At 40.8% G+C, this 18,789-nt stretch overlaps 1 protein-coding gene across 11 annotated transcripts in view; it reads left to right on the forward strand.

Moving 5' to 3' along the window:
- Positions 1–14,351, forward strand: part of myo18ab (myosin XVIIIA b) — a 189,784-nt gene extending 175,433 nt beyond the window's left edge. For 5 of the 11 annotated variants that reach the window (XM_055225936.1, XM_055225937.1, XM_055225938.1 and 2 more), the window contains 2 exons: positions 2,578–2,700; positions 10,086–14,351. In XM_055225936.1, the coding sequence (XP_055081911.1) occupies positions 2,578–2,700; positions 10,086–10,239 (277 nt within the window). In that variant the 3' untranslated portion in view covers positions 10,240–14,351. Of the gene's footprint in view, positions 1–2,577; positions 2,701–7,398; positions 8,838–10,085 lie in introns of all 11 variants that reach the window. The other 6 variants (XM_055225932.1, XM_055225934.1, XM_055225933.1 and 3 more) reach the window with 2 other exon arrangements.
- Positions 14,352–18,789: the final 4,438 nt, after the last annotated feature.

Below are 18,789 nucleotides of genomic sequence, written 5' to 3' on the forward strand. Positions count from 1 at the left end.
CAAAATGACGAGTCTGACAGCAGCAGGTACAGAGAGAAGTGACAGTTTTTCAATAGAAAGTGAATTGGAGTCGATGGAGCAGGAAGTGCGCACATGATCACTTCCTATTTGGAACTCGGCGGCTAGCACGTTAGCTATGTCCATGTTCATATACAGTCTATGCTCTGACCTTTATATTGTGTCACTTACAGACTGAAAATGTTCTTCATAAATTGACTATTTTATCAAAAATTCACAGCTTTTCAAACTACACAACAAAAAACAAAAAGTAGCTTCTTCTAAATGTAGTTTTTGAGCAAATAATTATTAAATATTTCCTAAACATTTGCCATTTATTCTTACAGCTTATGAAAAAGTATTTATAATGATTTGTCTAATGATGAATGTTCCACAGTACGGTATTAAATCTATTTATTGTACATTTATCCAATTACAGGTGTTTTCTTTAATTAAAAAATGTAGTGGAAAACGTACATTCTTGATTTAAGTGGGGTTGTCGCCTTTTCACAGCTCTGACTTGTAATTTCTTCTGGTGGCACTACTTGTCTCCATGGAGGTAAATGTGTTTAATGCCATACTGTGGAACATTAAAGGCACAATTTAAAAATAAAACTGCACAGGAGCCCCCACCTCTCTCTCCTCTTATGTTCAAACATCTGTACATTGCTCATAATTGTTTCTTTGTTGGTTTTCAGGTAACACTTAATAAAACTGCACTATTTACAGACTTAATAAAGCATGAACAAAGACTTAATTCATAATGAACAACTCGTTAATTAAAGTGCCCATATTACGCTGTTTTCTGGTCTATGTTCTAATGTTTCCTCGTCACAAACAGACCTGGAGTTGTGTCTTTTTTGTTTCATTCACACACATTTAACACACAAACCCTGCGTATTTAGACTGAGTTCTTCTCTCAAACTGAAAACGCTCTGTCCCAACTCGTGATGTCATCGAGTGGTGATACAGGAAGTGCTCCACTGTGTTTTTAAACTCCACACACCTTCACTAGAATCATTTGGATGATTTCACACCTAGAATTGCCACTTATCTCTATTGAACTAAAACAAAAACAAAAAAAACAAAAAAAAAACGAGCTGTTAACTTGAAAACCACCACTTCATGACATCACAAGGTGGAACAGAGCATTTTGAGCTTTGGAGATGTGGACAGGCTAATAATTCATGTGCGAATGAAACAAAACACAACTCCAAGCATATTTTTGAGGAGATAACAACATTATAACACGATTAAAAGTGTAAGAATGAATCAGGTTTTTTAACTACTTTAAGTGTATATGACGGGTTAGGCTAATTTAATTTAAAAACTAATAATAAAAAGTAAAGTTTATAATTTGACTTCTCGGTTGGACTTGAGCTGCAGATAGACATAGAGCGAAATACATTACATCACCTTTATTTTGTTACATGTAGTTATTAATGACATAGACAGGGCCGTTGACAGGAATTTGGGGGGCCCGGGGCAAGAAGCCTAACATGGGCCCCCACTAATATAAATTAATAAGGGGAAAGGGGGTCCAATTTTGGGCTTGGGACAACAGACCCCTTTGTCCCCCCCACCGTTAACTCCCCTGGACATAGGTAGAAGTATCATGTTTTAGAACGCACTGCTACTTCCTGTATTTTTACACTTTTCCTCCCCTAAAATGACACTTATTTTTACACTTTTCCTCCCATAAAATGACACTTATTTTTACACTTTTCCTCCCATAAAATGACACTTATTTTTACACTTTTCCTCCCATAAAATGACACTTATTTTTACACTTTTCCTCCCATAAAATGACACTTATTTTTACACTTTTCCTCCCATAAAATGACACTTATTTTTACACTTTTCCTCCCATAAAATGACACTTATTTTTACACTTTTCCTCCCATAAAATGACACTTATTTTTACACTTTTCCTCCCATAAAATGACACTTATTTTTACACTTTTCCTCCCATAAAATGACACTTATTTTTACACTTTTCCTCCCATAAAATGACACTTATTTTTACACTTTTCCTCCCCTAAAATGACACTTATTTTTACACTTTTCCTCCCATAAAATGACACTTATTTTTACACTTTTCCTCCCATAAAACGACACTTATTTTTACACTTTTCCTCCCATAAAACGACACTTATTTTTACACTTTTCCTCCCATAAAACGACACTTATTTTTACACTTTTCCTCCCATAAAATGACACTTATTTTTACACTTTTCCTCCCATAAAATGACACTTATTTTTACACTTTTCCTCCCATAAAATGACACTTAACCTTTGTGAAAGTGATAAATATTGAGCACAGATACTATCCCCCCCAAACTGTCCGAATTAGAAACGTATTAAAACCTGTCGTATGCACTTAAAGTAGTTATAAGCCTGAATCATTCTTAATAGACTCTTGTTCAATATGAATTAAGCCTTTGTTCATGTTTTATTAAGCGTATTAAAAGTGTAGTAGTTGTCTTGTGTTCCCGTCTCTCCTCCACGCCGCTGTTTTCTCATTTCTCTCCTGTGGGTGCTGGTGTTTTCTGACTTTTGGTTCTGTCTCTGGCCTCACAGCGCTGGGGAGTCAGACACGGACTCTGAGGTGGAGGACCGTGTGGACGGGGTCAAATCGTGGCTCTCCAAAAATAAAAACTCTGCCAAAAACCTCTCGGACGACGGCAGCCTCAAGAGCTCCAGGTTTGTACCGACACTCGATGGCACCAGATACGAGGCTGTAGTAGTTTACTCATTACTTTTTCATATAAATGCACAGGTTCCGCACTTTTCCCGTGCAGTTGTGTCTTGTAAATGCAGTATTCGGCAGGTACATGGTCATATTTTAGATATTTAATAGTTTTGAGCGCTTTTGCCACACCCCCTTTTTAGTCAACCAATCGTTCGGCGGGAAATGTCTCGAATTTTAACGAGAATTTCTTCAGTCGACTACAGTCCGACTGGATACTGTTGGAAATGGGATGCATCAATTCAGGTTTTTCTGTTTTCGATACCCATCTTTGCCGATACCAACCGATACTAGAGCAGAAACTGAAAATATAATTAGTTTTGTTACTCCAGACAAGTTTAATATTATGTTTCGGGGGAAATTTGGCTTGTAAATCATCTTATTACACCAGTTTACGCACCACATTGGGATATCGTCTGAACTGATATCTTGGAGGCCGTGATGAATCCCTATAGCAACTAGAACCAATACATGTGGATACACAGATGCATCATGGTCGATATTTGCACTACGTATCTGCTATTGCCCTGTTGGCGTTTGACTAATTTTACTAAAACACCGTTAACATAATTATATTTAAGATTTTAGTTTAGTTTTCTAGTTTTTTGTGAAGTTTATCATTTTACTTCCTGGTTGGACAAAGGCAGCAGATGTGGCACGCCTTGTTACCATAGCAACCATAGCGTAAACAAGGGCCGAAACTTGTCTAAATTGTGCCATAGTTATGAGTAGGAACATAACTATGCACAAGAAAGATATTTTTCTGGCAGTTTAATTAATATAATATAATAAAGCTGCTGCCATTTTTTATTTTTATTTGTCTAATAATAACTGTTGTTGCTAGGTAACAATTATGGAATTACCTCTATATACACGACCAGTCAAAAGTTTGAACAAAGTTTTTTTTTGTTTTTTTTTTTACTATTTACATTTTATATACATACAGAACACGTCAAATATATAAAGTAACATATATGGAATTATCCTCAAAGTGTTCACCCTTCACTTTGTCGAAAAAAAAATTGGTAGATTTAATTAACTTTGAATAGAAAATATATTTTAAAAAGCAGTTATTTGCATTTTGACTTAGTTTTTACATAATTCATATATCTTACTTCATATATCTGATATCTTCTGTATGTATATAAACTGTAGAAAGTAGTAAAAATAAAGAAAATAAACACTGAATGTCATATCTGCTGCCTGAGCCCAACCAGAAAGTAAAATTATAAACACACCTAAATTAAAATCTATCTAAAACAAAGCAATTTTTTAGTCAAATCTTAAAAATAATTGCGTTAACTATGTTTTAAAGAAAAGAGTCAGCTAACCTTTTAATTCTCACCCATTCAAATTGGCCTCCCCGTCTTTTCCCCGATGGCCAAAACCGGTCCAATGTTATACAAACCTTCCCAAGCCTCCTCCCTCGTCTCCTTCTCTCCTTAAAATCTCTAAGCCTGATCTGTCTGGAGTAAATAAAGTGATTTCAGCCGTGCACCGGTCCAGAACGCGGCAGTTGTTTGTCCAGGGCATCCAAAGCCCCTTTATCTTTACGGTCCCTCCTTTTCCCCAAAACCCACTTGCTCCGTGTTAGATTTATCGACATGTCCAAAGCCGTCTGCACAGCCTCCCTCGCAGATTAATGGATATGTCTACAGTGTGACGATTCGATTGGCCCACTTTCCAGCCCTTACATAACCGCTCCTCTCTGCCTGGGTTTAGAGCACAGGTACAGGTGGGAGATGCAACACAGACATAATATAGGATTTGCAGTTTGGAACATTTTGTGTGGCTGTTTTGTGTTTTTTGTTTTGCCAGCTGGTGGTTTTCAGTCAGATGTCAAACTCCCAGATGGGGGCAAGAACCTTTATTTTATTTTATTTTTATTTTTTTAAAGTAACCTTCTACTTTGCCATGAAATATCCAAAAGGTAAACGCACAAATGTTGAACCAGATCATTTCTATTAGCGATTAGACCCAAAAACTCTCTGTATTACAACCACAGACTCTATAAATAAGTGGACTAAGTGTCATCGCACCACAGCGTTCGCTCCAGTCAAATGAAGCTCATCGACGCTAGCAGTTATAGCGGCTAATTTGGAGCCGAATTCTATGTTTGGAATTCCGACCACGAGTATCATAGCAACCAAAGAGCCAATCAGGAGCGAGGATGTTGAAAGTAACGCCCTTACCCTTCCCGCCAACACTGCACGTTTAGAAGGGAGCGGGCGCTTAGCAACGCTGTCAATCAAGCCTGTTGCTAACGCTAGCAGGAGCGACCTTGGGGAAAGAAAGCGTCTGATTTGTCTGTTATTAATGTTCATATCTTGATTTACAGCAACACAATAGTGGAATAAATAAAGAGAACTGTTATTTGTACTTCAAATAACTACTGAACAGCTTTGTATGAGTAAAGTGAGACGTTTTAGGCCAAAATACGGATTAATACATCCGATCAAAGGCCAAACTTGGGAATACCAGATCCAGATTCCAGTCACCTTGGTCTGTATTTTGTTGTTTTTGGTCTAGTCACAAATATAAATGATCAGGTTCAACATTTGTGTGTTTACCTTTTGGATATTTCACGGCAAAGTACAACGTAATCATACTTATTTTAATAAATGATTTTTCCAGACCAAGGTTTAGTTTGTTTTCATCTGTTTAGACTGCTCACTAGCGCCTCAGAGTGGTCACATGATGTTGCTGTGAGCTGATTTAAATAGATTTTGGCGCTGTCTTGCTACCGGCAGAGGCAGGGCAACAGCAGGACAACAGCGCCCTCTGCAGTCCGACTTCTTCAGGACAGTCTCCCAGGTGCGTGAGAGTAAAAAGGCCCCCTCGTTCCCGTTCATCCCCTGCGCTTTTTACTCTCACACATTTGGGAGACTGTCCTGAAGAGGTCGGACTGCAGATGGCGCCGTCGTCCTCCACTAAACTAAATTTCGGTCTGGAAAAACAATTTTTTTTAAAGTGTTCATCCACTGATCCAAAGGCTGGCGGCTCGAATCCTGCTCTCGACATAATTATCATTGTTTGAGCGATCAGATTCATTGGACTACAGTGTATTCCATAAGGAAATCTGTCCCTTGCCTCCATCTGGGAATATGACATCACATTCTACAATCGGAAAGTCACCAATAAAATTTAAAAGAATTCTTGACAAAATCCAAACTAAAACATACTCACTTTTTAATAAACTGTCTAAAAATTAAACATGTAAAAATCAAAATATGTTCTCAGAGTCTTTCACCTTGACTTTCGGAGGCTTTAGTGTAATTTTTAAATCCATTCCCGTCACCGCCGCCGCCACCGCTGATGCTGCCGCTGCTCACTCTCGCCTGTAATCGAAAAGAAAATGTAGCCTTATTCTGGAGCGGTGCAGGGGAGCGCTGGAGCGGGAAAGGAACAGACCAAGCAAAAACAGCCAGTCGGTGAAATAAACGATCACTCTGGCTCCGCTCGTCTCTGGGGAGGGAAAGATTGGATTTTAAAAGGGCAAAGTTAATTTAGAATGGAGTGTTACTGCGTTAATGGCTTGTTTAACTATTGCAAAGTATAAGGAGAGAGCGGCGCATTTATATCGTAGCTGCAGTTGTTGAAAATGTTTAATATGCAGAGTGGAGTGAATATATTTAACTGTGGGGAGTGTGGAGAGCAGAAGCTGATCGATGTGAACACTAGGATTGAAACTAGATACTCATTTGAGCAGGAAGTGATACTAAAGAAGTCACATTCACGGGACGGAAATGAACCTTTCCTCAATATGTTTAGAATCAGAGCAAGTATAAGACAAATAGACGAGTTTACACCAGATTACACACATATAACATGGAAATAGAAACAAAGTACTACCATTTAATGTGGAAAATCGCAGTATATTGTGTTTTTATTATCATCGTGATATCGGAATCAGTATCGAGTCTATTCCTTAGTATCGAAATCGAGTTTTAAACGTTAGTATCGTGACAACACTAGGACAAATATACAATTTTATGTATCTTTTCTAGCGCAGTATTTGCCACCTGCTCGTCTCCATGGAGATTTAATTGCTTTGCGAGGAACGTCCCACAGTGTATTGTGTGTCTGTCTCCATGGAAACAAGAAAGTGACACCCCCCCAAACTAAGTTATAGATAAGATCTGTGTAGCGGTGACACCACTCATTGGTTTTTTTGAGTAATTTTTTTGGACAATACAAACACCTGTTACTGAATAAAAGCAACATGAATACGTTTAATGCCATACACTGGAATATTACAGACATTGCAACCATCTATGCATCTCCATTTAGACGTACAGGTTGCGTACTACCCAACAGAAAAGTTACAAAGTGCATCTTTAATGTAATTTCAATGCAGAGAAAAACAATTAAGGGAATTTGATGTGTGGCCTGTTCTTTGACTGTTGACAAGGAAGGGCATCTGGTGTAAAAATGGTCAAATTGGACTTTCTTTCCCCCTATTTTATGTTTTATGTTTTTCATTATCTAAAATCATCCCTCATTTATCATTTATCTGCTCTTGTCTTTATCCGTCTTATTATTTCAGTGTTTTACATGTTTATTACTCTTCCTCTCCTCCCTCGCTTCAACATCCTCCTCCTCCATTCCCTTCATCATCCGTTGTGTTTTTCCTACTTTGTTTTCCTCTCTAGATTCGCTGCTAACGTAGACTGTAAAGACTGGAAAGATGGTAAGGATTGGAAGGAAGCCAACAAGGAAGGCAAAGACCCTGAGACTCCAGTTCCTCGTTCGGTCTCGGTCATGAGTTCGCTCAGCTACCGAAAACGCGCCAACGTGGATTCTAAAGGAGACGCCTTGTTTAGCGCCCTGAAGGAAAATGTCGAAGACGACGCGGTTTCGTACAAATCCAAAGCAAAAAGTGTAGATCTCGATGACGATTGCTATTCGGTTACGTCGAGAAGGAAGTCCCAAGTCGGCGATGACACGGGATCGGTCATCTCCCACGCGTATTCCGAAGCAAACAGCCGCGCACGGAAAGGTATGGATAGCAGATGGGGGGATTTCGACAAAGAATCAACAGTTTCGTACAATGCTCCGAGTCGGATGTCCACGCGCATGGGTTTTAGCCCCGAAGATGACGCAAAGTCGACGATTAGCTTAGGTTTGGCGAGTCCGTTGGGGCGTAGGAAAAGCTTGTCAAGGCTGGATGAAGGAAGAACTAGCCCTTGTTACAGCAGGAGGTCATCGGCTCGTAGCCCTGGTAGCGTTAGCCGCGCCGATTCGCTAGCTCGCAGTTGCAGGTTAAGCGAGTTTGACGTTGATTTTGATGATGGTAAAAGCATGGCGCACACAGAACGATCGAGTTTTAGTCCGCTGTCTTCAACTGGTAGAAGCGTTTCGATGCCTCCTCCGCAAGGAAGGTCGTCGGCGCTAGAAAATTCCAGTGAGATCGCAGATATTAAAACAGTAAGTCATCGGAATTACCTGGATCCCGATTTGGAAAAGGCAATCAATGAAGTTTTGAGTTTTAAACCGATTAAATTCAAGAGACGAAGCTTAGAAGATTCGGAAGAGGAAGCAGGGAAAGCTAAAGATGACGATGCCAAGAGCGTCAACGGAGAGTCTCGCCCCAAAAGCAGTTTGCGGAGATCAGCGTCTGCGGTTGATTGTCTAAGGCCGTCACGTAGTTCGCGTAGTTCTAGTAGCGCGAGTAGCCATCGTCGAAGCAAGAGCAAAAACAAGGGGAAGAAGAAAAAACGTAGCAGTAGTTCTGAATCGGACAGTTCGGATGACGGGAGGAGGAGCAGCTCTAAAAAACGATCCAAGAAATCCAAGAAAAAGTCCAAAAAACGGGAGTCGTCTTCATCGTCGTCCTCGTCCAGCTCCTCCGATTCAGAGTCAGATTCTTCCGATTCTTCCGGCGCGTCTACGATCTCGTACCGAAGCGCGAGTAGCATCAAAAAAGCGCCACGTCGCAAATCGTCCAGTCCAGAAGAAGAGAGAGGAGACGGAGGAGAGGAGAACCAGTCTCCACCTCCGCAGCTGAACAAAAAGGATGAGAAGAAGAGGAAGAAGAGAGTGGACAATCTCATGATGAAGTATCTGTACAGGCCCGACAGCGACTGAGGCAGTAGGTGGCGCTGTGGAGCAAAGCATGGTGTGACGCTAACCAGAGGAAGGGGATAGTTTCAACAATTTAGCAACGCCTAGCCACAATGCTAACGCGCCTGTCGTGGACTTTTGCATGTCTTTAACAATGTGTGTTTTCCAAGATGATTGTGCAAAGTTTTATTCACTCTCAAACGTGTGAGATTATACCGACAATAAAAATGTTTAAAGTGACATTAAGCCATTTTAAGAGTAGCTAACGATGCTAAAGTTTGACGTACAGTTGCAGATAAAACAGTTTTGCAGCGATGGCATGAAAGAAATGAACTGCATGTTGTTGTTTTTTTTGTTTTTTTTTATCTCTGCATGAGTTTTTGTTCCAGTGGAGTTTTATAAGCAATTATTTATAAATGTTCAAATTATCAGAAGCTACAAGTTGTAAACGAGGAGGAAAATCAAAGATGCAAAGACTAACAGCTGTGTTATATAAGACTTGTTCATAACCTGTGGTGGAATGTAATGAAGTAAAAGTAGTAAAGTAGTTATAAACTTTAGTGTGGATACTCTTTACTTTTACTTCAGTACATTTGAGAGCAGTATCTGTACTTTCTACTCCACTACATTTTTGAACAGGACTGAAAAGTAAAAGTATTTTTATTATAGTTTGAGACGTGCTGAAAAGGCTGAGGGTTTATTTTAACACGTTCATAATTTAAGCACAAATTTGTATCAAAATCACCACATTTGAAGTTTTATAAAATCTGAAAATTACTTTAACTTTTTACTCTTTTACATTTTTTAAACAGATACTTTAATACTTTTACTCAAGTAGCTTTTTCCATGTGATACTTTTACTCGAGTATTTCTTCACTCTCGTATCTGTACTTTTATTTGAGTAACAAAATGGAGAACGTCTTCCACTACAGCTTATAACCGACTTCTGTTATGGACGCCATTTGTAGGACCATGTTTTTTGTTTTTTTAACCTTTCAAAAGCTCTAATTTGTTCTGAAACAACGAAAAAAAAAAGACAAAATTACACACAAGGTTTCCCAAAGGTTTTAAGAATAGTACATTAACTTTTTTTTTTCTTTTATTCTTTCTTTTATTCTTTTATTCTTATTATTTTTTTCTTTTTATCCATTTCAAACTTTCCAAACTACTTAACCAATCTGCTGTTAAAACGACAAAAACTTTGATTCTTCACACCAACGTCGACTCATTCATCCCAAACGCATCATATTTAAATCTCGTTTTTTTTCCCCCACAGCCCAACCAGCGGACGCCGTTTCCTCTTCGAGCGCTCCGACGAAGACGAGGACGAGGAGAAAGAGACGAGTTCGCTCTACTCCCGATACAAGTACAGCAGCAGCAGCAAATACCTGAGAGAGGAGGACGAGGACCGCGAGGAAACGACTGCATAGCCCCCAATTTAAACAAAAAAAACAAAATAAAACACTAACTTTTACCTCCTACAAAACCATGACAACCGTCTCCTCTCTGCATGAACCAACAAAAGTGCGAGTCTCCATGGAAACGCGTCATGGAGAAATAAGGAAATTGTATTTGACTAATTTATATTGTGTATGTCGTACGCATCATTATCCCTACTTAGTTTTTTGTTTCTATTTTACCCTATACGAAAACGCAAGATTGTGAAATAAATCGTCGCTACATACCCGCGAGCGTTAAGAATTCACCTACGAAAAATGCGTTAAAGGCGCTGTACGGGATTTTTACATTTTTATTATGAAGTAAGAGTCTCGCCCCAGCGCAGACGTAACGTAAAAAGGTCAAAATGAGACCGCTGCGTGCCGCTTGCATTCGATTATAAAGCATTTTTATCATCCGCAAACCAGGAAGTAATGCTGGCGCGCTGTTAGCATGCTAGTCGCTGTTAGCATTACTGTGACGGCGAAACTCTGGAAACTCTGGAAGTTTTGAAAAGCGCTTATAAACTCATCGCTGTGAATAATTAAGATGTTCTGAATGTGTAAAGTATGTGAGGGCTGAGTTCGGAGCGTTTAAAATGAACCGGATCTGTTTTTCCTGTTTTTAAGACGGTAAAAATCAAGTAGAGCGCCTTTAAGTAACGCAATTTAACACTAGAGGAGTTAAAGTTTAAATTATGATGAACGATTTGTGGTTTTCTGACTCTTTGGTGACGTCTAGTGGTGATTTAGTCGTGAATAATGAATTAAAACGCTATGCTCAACAGTCACTTAGTGCATCTGAGCAGCTACGGTGGCCTAGCAGGGACAATTTGGTCTTTTGGTGATATTAACCTGCTTAAAACTATTGCAAATGTGCAGTTCATTTTAACCAAAACTTCCATTTGAAGCTTGGTTGTATGTAGGAGTTATGTAGCAGTCCCAGTAATGGCGTCTAAACGGACGAACTCGAACTGATATTTTAGATTTTCTTTCAAATTTAAATGTTTTAAAGGTCCTATATTACGCAAAATGGACTCTTGAGAACTTTAAGTCATGTTATAATGATGTTACGTCATCAAAAACAGACATGGAGTTGTGTTTTGTTTCATTCACACGTGTTTGAAGAATCCTGCACATCTCCAAAGCTCAAAATGCTCCGTTCCACCTCGTGATGTCATCAAGTGGTAGTTTTAAAATTTTGCCTCAGCTGAATTGATTTACTCCACAGTACACCAGAGTAACCGTAAGTTGTCGCCATTGAAAATGTATTTGTTTGAGTTTAAAAACACAGGGGAGCGCTTCCTGCATCACCACTCGATGATGTCACAAGGTGAAACGGAGGGTTTGCAGCCTAAATACGCAGGGTTTGTGCGTTAAACGTGTGTGAATGAAACAAAAACACAACTCCAGGTCTGTTTGTGATGAGGAAACATTCTAACATGGATAAAGAAATTGCGTATTACGGGCCCTTTAACAAAGATTTTCCATTTTTCTTTCAATTTTGGGATATTTGTAATTCCGAGTTCTGCGCTATTACTTTTCCTGCCTTTGTATTTTGAGATGTCAAAAAACGGTTGGCAATAATTTTGAACAAAAAGAATGAGTCTCTTTAGTTGTATTTGTGTATTAATGTCGACTTGCCAAAAGCCTCTGTCTTAAGTTGAATGTTTTGTTGTTGTTTTTGTTCCTGTTTCGTCTCTTTCTTCACATAAAGTGCCAGTTGATTTGGTTAAACGTGGCCTGTACAGATTTTAATTCACGTAAATTCACCCAAAAAAAAAAAAAAAATCTAAAGTTTCCACCAAGAATTATGTTTTAGTATGGAATATTTTGAACAGCGCTGTCGGTAAACTCTGATGGGGGAGTGACTTAGCGCGGAGAGCGAAGGAAGGAAAATGAAACTGAAACTGGTGAAGCATTTTAATACATTTATTTTGGCGGATATAGCAGTTTCAAAACAAATATAACGTGATCTAAATGTTATCTGTTAAATAATAATTGTGCGTGTGTCTCTAAAGTTATAATCTGTGACACTTTTTGCACGTTTTAAATCAAAATATTCATCTAAAACGACTTAATAAAAGAAACAAATCCGCTGACTTCCTCTTTAGAAACCTGCAGCGTCCAATGGGAGCTGCCGTCGCCGTAAACGTCATTACGACAAAGCGCCGTGTAGCTGTTGGCGCCCCCTATGGACAGCTGCACGTCACACTTTTTTTAAAATTTGCACCAAAATGACAACGCGACGCTGCCGAATCCTACGAGTATCACCGATTAAGAAAATAAAACCGGAGAACGAAGTGCGTACGTCACAGTGGGAGGTGAAAACGAGGATCGATCGGCAAAATGGCGTCTTGAAAATAAGCAGTTAAAGATTACGCAAACATGAATCACTCCAAATACAACTTCAGAGCGAAAACGAGAAGAAACGACTCAAAGTTCTGCGGAGTCCATTTTGCAGAAAAGGTCTGATTTTACAGTTTAAACTCCATAAAAGTCCAATATTACCACTTTAATTTTGGTTCTTTTTGACATAATCCCAGTTGTTCCAAAGACAGTTCCAGCTACTTAACCAATTCTCCTCACAAGTAACTATATGTACACGAAATATACTACTAAATACTACATATGTACTCAATCATATCTCTTGGTGGGAACTTTACTTTACTTTTACTCGATGTTTTCCATTTTTCTCACGTTCTGCCTGTTACGACTGAACCGTCTTCCCACCGTATTTATATTTCACCGTCTTACTCCTCGTCTCCACTTTCACTGTTTGAATTCACGTTTCCTGCAGAGAACAGATTTCCAAACTATCATCATGTCGTTTATTTCATCAACCGAGGACTGTTTTTGCCTGACTGTAGGTGCTCGTTGTGTCCACAGGGGGCGCAGTGGACATTGGGGTAGTTTTATATGTCGGTTTCTGGGTAAAAACGCCAAAGGGATGGGATTTTTTCTTAATCTTAAACATCTGGGAATTCAGATTTTTACTCTTAGCGGCAACAAAAACGATCCAAATGTAAGCTAGGTTTGAGGTTATGTTAGCGATGGAATGGCTAATTTAATTTGTATTCATTCTATAAAAAATAATTTTAAATAATAATAAAAATCTTAAAAATCAAGTACATAAATAGATTTAATTTTCTGTTATTTTTATAGATTATTATTGATTTAAAAAAAATAAAATTAAAAAGCCGTTGAGGTCAAAATAAGTTAGCTTTGTACTGTCACCATCTAAACCGTTTTATTCAACCGAGTATCAGGAAATGTGCTGTTAGCATGTTAGCTGCTTTTAGTCTTACCATCACAGCAAAACTCCAGCCTCTAAAAGTTGTTACAAGTGCTTATAAACTCATCTTGGTGAGTCATTAGGATGTTCTGATTGTATTAACTAACTGAGGAATAACTGGACCACTGCAAACGGTTTAAAATGATGTTTTTCATGTTTTTAAGACGGTAAAAATCAAGTACAGCGGCTTAAATTATTAATACTTTGATAAATCAGCTGACACCAAAACACAACTTTAACAAACAAAATGGTATTTTTATCATTTTTACCAAATATTTGAAAAGTAGTTGCATCTTTGTCGGCAATAAGATGTAATTTTGGTCATTCCCAGATGTAAATATCACAAAATCTTATTATAAACTACTCAAACTGTTACTACTATGAAACCATCCGTCGTGTTTTTAATCAGAGGAACCAGCGCGTTTTAAAACTGCCCCAAAAAACGTCGTCGTCTTCTCCTTCGTCTCCACTCGTCCCACTGTCTCGTAGATGTTTGAAAAGCCATTTATTACATATTCGAGGGCTGAAATTTGTGGATTTGTGAAACTTGTGTTGAACATTTGGGCGTGACTGTGTTATATACATGTGCTTTTTTTCATTTTTACTCTATGCAGTTTATCTCTCACAGCGTTCGACCGAAGGGATTTGAAGAACGAGTGATTCAAAGGTGAAAAGGTGTAAACTTGGGCCCGCCTCTCTGCCTTTGGAAATGCTGTGTTTATTTTCAGTATGGAACAAATTGACCACTTGTTAAAGATTTTGCATTACAGTTTAATATATTGTAAATAAACAGCGGTGATTGTTTTAGAAAGACGTGTCAGACTGGGTTTGTGTATGTGTGTCGTACTTACCTTCTGTAGCCACAGCTGCCCTGGGGCTGAAAGACACAAGGCTGCCACTCTGCACCATCGGCCCCCCCGGCGACCACCACCAACACTTATTTACACACTTCAGTCAAATATAAGGTCGGTAAAATGTTTTGCCCGTGGACACAACAACAGGATTTGAACTGCTTAGCTTCCAGTTGGTGGGAAAGTGCTCTACCCACTGAGCCACAGCGATAATAGACTGTGCAATCATAGGGAAGGCTTGCTTCTCCACAAACCTGACCCTTATTAACCTATAGGAGGGTCTCTTCCTGTTTGTTTCCATGGAAATGTTGTTTCTTTGTCGATTTACCTGATTCAGCCCCGCCCACTTTTCCATCTAAATGTTTTTTTTCTTCTTTTAGTGGAAAATTTGAGAAAATGTTTCCGCTAAAATCAGAGCTAACGTTGTGTTGATTTGTGTAAAATGTTTAATTTTCATGTGACAAATCGACACTGCCCTGATTCTCTGAGGCTTTAAACTCTGTCCCTGTAGAACTTCCATCATCGTCCACTGCACCTTTTTCTTTGTCTTAACTCATAAAGTCTAAGGACAAAAGTCTCAGATTCGTCCCACAGTTGCTATGACAATAACCATAGTCTGTCTCTGGTCATAATGTTATGGCTGATGTTACGTCCACAGTTGGATCAAAAATACAAAATGTTGTTATTTTAATATGTCTCTTCCAAACCCCACATTTGCGTTGATTTTATTTTCATGTTCGTCGAGTCAAACCTCGTCACGCTGCAGGAGACGAGTCCCTCTGTGACGCTCCTCAAACTCACAATCTGTTTAAAGATGCAGGCTCAGTTTGTTTAATGTTTTCACTGTAAAACTGAGACAGGAGGAGACGGGAGGGGACAGGAGGAGACGGGAGGAGACGGGAGGAGACGGGAGCGGACGGGAGGAGACGGGAGCGGATGGGAGGAGACGGGAGGGGACGGGAAGAGACGGGAGGAGACGGGAGGAGACGGGAGGGGGCAGGAGGGGGCGGGAGGAGACGGGAGGAGACGGGAGGAGACAGGAGTGGACGGGAGGAGACGGGAAGGGACGGGAGGAGACAGGAGGGGATAGGAGCGGACAGGAGGAGACGGGAGGAGACAGGAGCAGACGGGAGGAGACGGGAGGAGAAAGGAGGGGACAGGAGCAGACGGGAGGAGACGGGAGGGGACAGGAGGAGACAGGAGGGGACAGGAGGAGGCGGAAGGAGACAGGAGGAGACGGGAGGAGACAGGAGCAGACAGGAGGAGATGGGAGGAGACAGGAGGGGACAGGAGCGGACAGGAGGGGACAGGAGCAGACAGGAGGAGACAGGAGGGGACAGGAGCGGACAGGAGGAGACAGGAGAGGGGAGCAGACGGGAGGAGACAGGAGGGGACAGGAGGAGACAGGAGGAGACAGGAGGGGACAGGAGGAGACAGGAGCGGACAGGAGGAGACAGGAGAGGGGAGCAGACAGGAGGAGGCACGAGACGGGAGGAGACGGGAGGGGACAGGAGCAGAGGTTTGTTTCCTTGTGTATCTTCACATGTGGGAGCAGGTGACGTGGGCTTGTGGGCGGAGCTTTACACACAGATCTCTAAATGACTCAAACATGAATGATCTAAAACCTGGTGTTTCTGATGAGGGAACGACACTAGAACATGAGAGAAAAGAACGAGTCTATTTAGTACAACACCGCCGCTTTAAACTAATCTTAACACTAGAAGTTATTTTTCACGTCGTATTTATAAAGCTGTCGATTTGAAACTAGGTCACTGCTCTTTTTTTAGATCCAAACTAAACCTTGAACTCCAGATTGAAAAGTGAAAAAGTGAAAATGGGTCAGGCCCGATTCAGACGGAGACGACGTTTTCTCACCGATCGATAAAGAACCTGACACTTTAAATCTGCACGTTACACAACCACCAGCTCATGTTTAATCAACACAAACTGTGTGTCATTCACACATTTAACACACAAACCCTGTGTGTTTAGACTGAGGAGACACTGCTCCACCTCGTGATGTCATCAAGTGGTGAAACAGGAAGTGACCAGTGTTTTTAATCTCCACACAACTTCAGTGGAATCAGCTGGATGAATGGAGAAAGAGAGAGAAGAAGAGAAAAAGAGAGAAAAAGAGAAGAGAAAGAGAGCAGAGAAAGAGAGCAGAGGAGAAGAGGAGAAAGAGAAGAGAAAAAGAGAAGAGAGAGCACAGAAAAAGAGAAGAGAAAAAGAAGCGAAAAGGAGAAAAGAGGAGAAAACGGAGAGGGAAGAGGAAAGAAAAAGGACAGAAAGCAAAGGAGAGGGAAAGAAAAAGGAGAGAGAAGAGAGAAAAAAGTAGATAAGAGAAAAAGAAGAGAGAAAAGAGGGAAGAGGAGAGAAAGAAAAAGGAGAAAAGAGAAAAATGAGAAAAGAGAAAAAGGAGAGAGAAGAGAAAAAGAGAGAGAAAGGAAAGCGTTACAGGAGAGAGGGGTAGAGAGGATGGAATGAAAACTGAATGAAAACTACCACTTCATGACATCACAAGGTGGAACGGAGCATTTCGAGCTTTGTAAATGTGACTAATACTAAAGATTCACTCCAGGTTTGTTTTTGAGGAGGAAACATTAAAAAGTCCATTTTGAATAATCGAGGATGTTTAAAGCTGCAGTGTGTCACTTTTCTTGTCTGATGATAAACATGTTTTTTTCGTACCAATAAAAATGCCTCTAGTTAAAAATGATGAAAAGTTCCACACAAAGCAGAAACATCTCCATGGAGACGCCCAACAGGAAAGTTCCAGTGTGTCCCATATGAGGTTCACAGTGAGGTGAGTGTGGACCATCAAACACAACTACACCCTCTCTCTCTTCTCTCTCCTTTTCCCTCTCTCCCTCTCTCATCTAACTCTCTCTCCTCCCCTCTCACTCACTTTTTTCCTTCCTCTTCTTTCTCTTCTCTATCCTTTCATGTTGTTCTCCTCTCTCTCATCTAGCTCTCCCTCTCTGTCTTCCTCCCCTGCCTCTCTCTCCCTCTCTCCTCTTCTCTCTCCCTCTCTCCTCTTCTCTCTCCCTCTCTCCTCCTCTCCTCTTCTCTCTCTTCTCTCTCCCTCTCTCCTTGTCCCTGGTGCTGCAGTTGTTCATTCATGATGTCACTCAAATGTAACATTCTCTCTCTCTCTCTCTCTCTCTCTTCCTCTGCCTTGCTATACTCCTCTTCCTCTCGCTCCTTCTTTGTTTCTCCTTCCTCTCTTCTCTTTCTTTTGCTCCATCTCTGTCTGTCTCTCTCTCCCTTCATGTTTCTCTATCTCTTCCTTCCTTCCTGCCATCACTGTTTTTATTTGTATGTCGTGTGATTTTAAGTCCAGTCAATTGTCTCTACTGTCTCCTCTCTCTTCCCCTCTCTCCTCCCTCTTCTTCTCATCTCTCTTCCTTATCACTCTCCTCCTCTCCACTCTTCCCTCCCCCCCCCTCCCCTTCTCCTCCTCTTCCTCCTCCCTCCCTCGTGCGTTTGTCAGCAGCAGTATATTTATATTTGCATGTGTAATGTCTCCTCCCTCTCTCTCCTCCCCTCCCCTGGTCCTCCTCCCTCTCTCTCCTCCTCTCTCCTCCCCTCCTCTCCCCCTCTCCTCCTCTTTCTCCTCCCTCAGCAGTATATTTATATTTGCATGTGTAATATTGTTGTAATTTCCTTCATTTACATAATGGCCTCGTGTGATGGATCTGCAGTCACTTACACACGACCACTATTCACTCCTCCTCTCTCTATCCCTCCATCCCTCTCTCTGTCCCGCTCATTTTCTCTCTACCTCCTTCCTATCTCCATGCCATTTGCTCTGTTTCACACTTCCTCTCTCCTTCTCACTCTCTCTCAGCTCTCGTTCTGTGTCCTTGTCTTCCTCACTGTTTCTGTCCCTCCTTCCCTCCCTCTTTTCCCCTTATTTTTAGTCCATCTTCACTCTTTTCTCCTCTCCCTCTCCCCACTTTTTCTTCCTATTTCATTCTCTCTCCTTTCTCTCCCAGCTGTCCTCCCCATCTTTCTCTTCTTCTCACTTTTGCTCCCTCTCTCCCTTTCTCTCCTGCTCATTCTCTCCTTGTCTTCCCTTTTTCCCTCCCTCTTTCATTTTCACTCCCTCTACCTGTCCTCTTAATCTCTCCTACTTTCTCTCTCTATGCCATTCTCTCTACTGCCTTGTCCTTTCATTCACTCTCGCTCTTACCCCCTCTTCTTCCTCCATCTCTCCTTCTTTTCTCTCTCCTCTCCCTCTGCCCCTTTACTTTCTCTTTTCCCTCTCCATCTCTCTTCTCCTGCCTTCTTTCCTTCACTCCCTCTTATCCCCTCTTCCTCCTCCATCTCTCCTACTCCTCTCCCTCTGCCCCCTCTTTTTCTCCTTCTTCCCCTCTTTTCACTCTTTTCCCTCTC

The sequence above is a fragment of the Periophthalmus magnuspinnatus genome, chromosome 13, assembly GCF_009829125.3.
Source record: "Periophthalmus magnuspinnatus isolate fPerMag1 chromosome 13, fPerMag1.2.pri, whole genome shotgun sequence".
Classification (NCBI taxonomy): domain Eukaryota; kingdom Metazoa; phylum Chordata; class Actinopteri; order Gobiiformes; family Gobiidae; genus Periophthalmus; species Periophthalmus magnuspinnatus.